The 6,000-nt window shown below is 47.7% G+C and overlaps 1 protein-coding gene across 1 annotated transcript in view; it reads right to left on the minus strand.

Moving 5' to 3' along the window:
- The window catches only part of LOC137525088 (histamine N-methyltransferase-like), a 40,672-nt gene extending 35,048 nt beyond the window's left edge, over positions 1-5,624 (minus strand). Inside the window, exon 1 of the mRNA XM_068245883.1 lies at positions 5,413-5,624. Within this exon, the coding sequence (XP_068101984.1) occupies positions 5,413-5,606 (194 nt within the window). The 5' untranslated portion in view covers positions 5,607-5,624. The remainder of the gene's footprint in view (positions 1-5,412) is intronic.
- Positions 5,625-6,000: the final 376 nt, after the last annotated feature.

Consider the following 6,000-nt stretch of genomic DNA (forward strand, 5'->3'; position numbering starts at 1 on the left):
AGGGGGGGGGGGGGGCTCCAGGAGGTAGTGCAGCCTGATTGGCTGCCATGCAGGGTCGTATCTCTTAAGAGGCACCCTTGGGCCAGTGCCATGGGCGGCCCCTTGGGGAGGGAGGGGGCGGCCACCATTTGCCCATTTATATATATTATTATCATTTTTTTTTATTAGTATTTTTTTTTTGGGGGGGGAGGGGGGGAAGCGAAGGAGAACGCACACACACATGGAGGGGAACTCGCTCCCCCCCTCCAGCAGAGTGGCAGCGTCCAGCCGGGGATGTGAGCCTAAGCTCTGCATGCCGCTGGCGTAGTCTAGTCAGTGAAGTCACTAGACCAGGCAGCAGCATGCAGAGCATCATCCGGCGCCTGGAAGAGGTAATATCGGACGCTGCCATTGGACTCTGCACTGAGGCGAAAGCTTGGAAGGAGAGCGGGAGCCCCAGATGAGGGAGGAGGGGGGGAGACGGCCCCCTTCCCCGGCTGCTGTGTGTGCCCACTCCGGCGCTCCCCTTTCCAGGCTACCTAAACTGGGGACACCTAGACCTACTATCTAAACTGGGGGACGCCTATTATTTTCTGCTGAAATGCTGCCCATGTTGCGATTATTTACAGGTGAAATGATGCTTACATTGCGATTATTTTCTGCTGAAATGATGCCCACATTGCAATAATTTTATAGTGAAATGATGCCCACATTGCGATTATTTTTTCTGCTGAAATGCTGCCCACATTGCGATTATTTTCTGCTGAAATGCTGCCCATGTTGCGATTATTTAATGGTGAAATGCTGCCCATGTTGCAATTATTTTATGGTGAAATGATGCCCACATTGCGATTATTTTCTGCTGAAATGCTGTCCATGTTGCGATTATTTTCAGGTGAAATGATGCCCACATTGCGATTATTTTCAGGTGAAATGATGCTCACATTGCGATTATTTTCTGCTGAAATGATGCCCATATTGCGATTATTTTCTGCTGAAATGCTGCCCACTGTACAATTATTTTGTGCTGAAATGCTTCCCACGTTGCGATTATTTTATGGTGAAATGCTGCACACATTGCCATTATTTTATGGTGAAATGATGCCCACATTGCGATTATTTTATGGTGAAATGATGCCCACATTGCGATTATTTTATGGTGAAATAATGCCCACATTGTGATTATTTTATAGTGAAATGATGCCCACATTGCGATTATTTTCTGCTGAAATGCTGCCCATGTTGCGATTATTTAATGGTGAAATGCTGCCCATGTTGCGATTATTTTATGGTGAAATGATGCCCACATTGCGATTTTTTTCTGCTGAAATGCTGTCCATGTTGCAATTATTTTCAGGTGAAATTATGCCCACATTGCAATTATTTTCAGGTGAAATGATGCTCACATTGCAATTATTTTCTGCTGAAATGCTGCCCACTGTACAATTATTTTGTGCTGAAATGCTGCCCACATTGCGATTATTTTATGGTGAAATGATGCCCACATTGCGATTATTTTATGGTGAAATGATACCCACATTGCGATTATTTTATGGTGAAATGATGCCCACATTGCGTTTATTTTATGGTGAAATGATGCCCACATTGCGATTATTTTCTGCTGAAATGATGCCCACATTGTGATTATTTTCTGCTGAAATGCTGCCCAGGGTGCGATTATTTTCTGCTGAAATGCTGCACACATTGCGATTATTTTCTGCTGAAATGCTGCCCACTGTACAATTATTTTGTGCTGAAATGCTGCCCATGTTGCGATTATTTTCTGGTGTTATGCTGCCCACTGTGTGATTTATTTTCTGCTGAAATGCTGGCCACTGTAAGATTATTTTCTGCTGAAATGCTGCCCACGTTGAGATTATTTTCTGGTGAAATGCTGCACACATTGCAATTATTTTCTGGTGAAACATTGCTGCATTACAATTATTTTATGGTGAAGCGCTGCCCCATTACAATTATTTTATAGTGAAACGCTGCCCCATTACGATTATTTGGCACCTATGGGGGGGGGGCATCCAAATCTTCGCAGGGGGGTCCAGTGATTTCTAGTTACGCCCCTGGCAGGGGCGTAACAATAGGCCCTGCAGCGCCTGCGCCCGCGGGGGGGGGGGGGCGCCCCCCCCCCCCCTGGGGCCGGCTCGGGGCCGTTTTTTGGGGGCTGGAGGGGTGGCAGCATGAGGGGAAAGCCTTGCCCACAGTCGGCGGGGAGAGGGGAAGTTCCCCCCTCTCCCTCACCTCGGGGCTCTCCCCTCTGCGCCCCCCTCCAGCTAGTGAATGTGTGTCGGCAGCAGCGGCGGCGGGATACATACCTTCTTCCTTGCGTTCCATCGCCGCCTTCTCGCTCTAGCGGCTGACGTCACTTCCGGAAGCGGAAGTGACGTCAGCCGCTAGAGCGAGAAGGTGGCGATGGAACGCAAGGAAGAAGGTATGTATCCCGCCGCCGCTGCTGCTGCCCGCTGCCCACACACATTCACTAGCTGGAGGGGGCGCAGAGGGGAGAGCCCCGAGGTGAGGGAGAGGGGGGAACTTCCCCTCTCCCCGCCGACTGTGGGCAAGGCTTTCCCCTCATGCTGCCACCCCTCCAGCCCCCCAAAACCGGCCACGAGCGGGCCCCGGGGGGGGGGGGGGGGGGGGGGGCGCTCTGAAATTCTGCATGGGGATTTTCAGGTGTCTGCTGCCCACATTACGATTTTTAGGTGTCTGCTGCCCACATTATGATTTTCTGGTGTCTGCTGCCCACATTGCGATTTTCTGGTGTCTGCTGCCCACATTACGATTTTCTGGTGTCTGCTGCCCACATTGCTATTTTCAGGTGTCTGCTGCCCACATTACGATTTTCTGGTCACTGCTGCCTACATTGCGATTTTCAGGTGTCTGCTGCCCACATTACGATTTTCAGGTGTCTGCTGCCCACATTACGATTTTCAGGTGTCTGCTGCCCACATTACGATTTTCAGGTGTCTGCTGCCCACATTGTGATTTTCAGGTGTCTGCTGCCCACATTACGATTTTCAGGTGTCTGCTGCCCACATTGCGATTTTTAGGTGTCTGCTGCCCACATTGCGATTTTCTGGTGTCTGCTGCCCACATTACGATTTTCTGGTCACTGCTGCCCACATTGCGATTTTCTGGTGACTGCTGCCCACATTAGGATTTTCTGGTGTCTGCTGCCCACATTACGATTTTCTGGTCACTGCTGCCCACATTGCGATTTTCTGGTGTCTGCTGTCCACATTACGATTTTCAGGTGTCTGCTGCCCACATTACGATTTTCAGGTGTCTGATGCCCACATTGCGATTTTCAGGTGTCTGCTGCCCACATTACGATTTTCAGGTGCCTGCTGCCCACATTACGATTTTCAGGTGTCTGCTGCCCACATTACGATTTTCAGGTGTCTGCTGCCCACATTACGATTTTCAGGTGTCTGCTGCCCATATTATGATTTTCTGGTGTCTGCTGCCTACATTACGATTTTCAGGTGTCTGCTGCCCACATTACGATTTTCTGGTGTCTGCTGCCCACATTAGGATTTTCTGGTGACTGCTGCCCACATTGCGATTTTCTGGTGACTGTTGCCCACATTGCGATTTTCTGGTGACTGCTGCCCACATTGCAATTTTCTGGTGACTGCTGCCCACATAAGGATTTTCTGGTGACTGCTGCCCACATTAGGATTTTCTGGTGTGTGCTGCCCACATTATGATATTCTGGTGACTGACTGCTGCCCACATTAGGATTTTCTGGTGACTGATGCCCACATTGCGATTTTCTGGTGACTGCTGCCCACATGGCGATTTTCTGGTGACTGCTGCCCACATGGCGATTTTCTGGTGAACTCTGCCCACATTACGATTTTCTGTCCCACATTACGATATTCTGGTGAACGCTGCCCACATTACGATTGTCTGGTGAATGTTGTCCACGTTACAATTTTCTGGTGACTGGTGCCCACATTACGATTTTCTGGTGAACTCTGCCCACATTATGATTTTCTAAAGGCCCACATTACGATTTTCTGGTGAACTCTGCCCACATTACGATTTTCTGGCCCACATTACGATTGCCTGGTAAAATGCTGCCCACTTTACAATTAATTTACAGTGAAACGCTGCTCCATTACGATTATTTGGCACCTATGGGGGGGGGGGGCATCCAAATATTCGCAGGGGGGCCCAGTGATTTCTAGTTACGCCCCTGGCCCCTGGCTACTAACTAAACTAGGGATACCTATAGACCTGGCTATCTATGCTGGGGACACCTATAGTATGTCTATACTGGGGACACCTATAGACCTGGCTACTTAAACTGTACTTATACTATTTATTTATGTAGCGCCAACACATTACGCAGCGCTGTACAGAGTATGCATTGTCTTGTTACTAGCTATGTACTAAACTGTGATAACTGATATCACGGTCGCACTAGCGTTTTGCGCGCATTTAAAACACGGTCGTTTTCACATAAAAATTTGTGTTTGCATGCGACAATTGGCAATTGCGCGCAAAAAACATTACCTGCAAAAAAACATTACGCGCGTTATAATCAAGCCCAATGTGTGTCTGTATGTGTGAAAACATGCACATTTTATCACAGAAGCTAATGTAGTTGATAGAGCAGTGATGGCTAACCTTGGCACTCCAGCTGTGGTGGAACTACAAGTCCCATAAGGCATTGCAATACTCTGACAGCTCTGCTCTTAACTCAGGGAGGCAGAGGCATGATGGGCAGGGATGGTCATAGTCAGCCAAACTACGGCTTTGAAAACAAATAATCGCTTCTTATGCATTTCGTTAACTACGCGTTAAAATACGCAATTACGCGTAGTGGAAAACGTAGTGCATGCGGAAAAATGTACGCATTAATTCCTCTATGAAAGCTTGTGCCAGGACCTCTTCTATGCGTACATTCCCCTTTCCAATGCGTCATTTTGTAAGCATACAATCGTACGCGGAAATATAGCCGCGAATAACGCATTCGTAGTTTACCTCGCAATACACTTGTGAACTACACGTGGGGGCGTAAAGTACACGTAACGGTACTTCGCTACGCGTAAAATTGTAAGCGTAGTTTTGAAACTTCGCCTACGAACTACGATGCGTAGATGCGAACTACGATGCGTAAATTCGCACTAGCGTAGTTTCTGCTCATCCCTAGATGGGATTTGTAGTTTTGTCACAGCTGGAGTGCCAAGGTTAGCCATCACTGTGATAGAGGAAATGCATGCAGTACTTCACTACTGTCTGTTTTGTATGTATGGGATGGGGTGTCGGGAGGGGGCCCCATCCAAAGTTTCACAGGGGGGACCCGGTGATTTCTAGTTATGCCCTTGTTCAAAAACACCCTGTAGGGTAAAAAATAAAAATCACATAGAAAATTAGGCTTCTGCTATACAAAGTTTGATACATTTTGCTTACTCTGGGAGGATTTCCGGCAGCACATCGTCAAAAAACTTTTTTGTATTGTCGTGCTCATTTGCTGTTTCATTCCAGTAAAGCAGTGCTTTTATGTAGTGTGTGTCCACGTAGAACGGGTGTTCTTGTCCACCGTTCGAAGTCTCTGCATCGTGGGCGTTTTTTTCTTCGCAATGATCTTTAGTAGGCAGTGACATGATTCCTTAGACCTGTGTGCAAGCCTGGAGAAGTAACAACAAAACAATTGAGGATACAGTCAGTGGTGCAGCAATAGGATATGCAGAGGTTGCGACCGCAGTGGGGCTCTTGGGCCCATTCCTCAACCACAGTATTAGCTCTCTATTGGTCCTGTGCTGGTAATAGTCACTTCTATAGATGATTTGAATGGTATTAATCATTAACAAACTGTTTCCTATCCCCCTCTTGCACCTCTGACGCTGTGGTTGTCCTTGTCAGGTTTAGGCGCAGCATAGCAATTGTTATGTGCTTAGGGGGCCCAATGTAAAACTTGAACTGGGGGCCATAGCTCCTTAGCTACGACCACTGGCCTCTACCATTAACAGTGTAAGAATGGCAGCAATTAAAATATTC

Source organism: Hyperolius riggenbachi, chromosome 7 (assembly GCF_040937935.1).
Source record: "Hyperolius riggenbachi isolate aHypRig1 chromosome 7, aHypRig1.pri, whole genome shotgun sequence".
Classification (NCBI taxonomy): Eukaryota; Metazoa; Chordata; class Amphibia; order Anura; family Hyperoliidae; genus Hyperolius; species Hyperolius riggenbachi.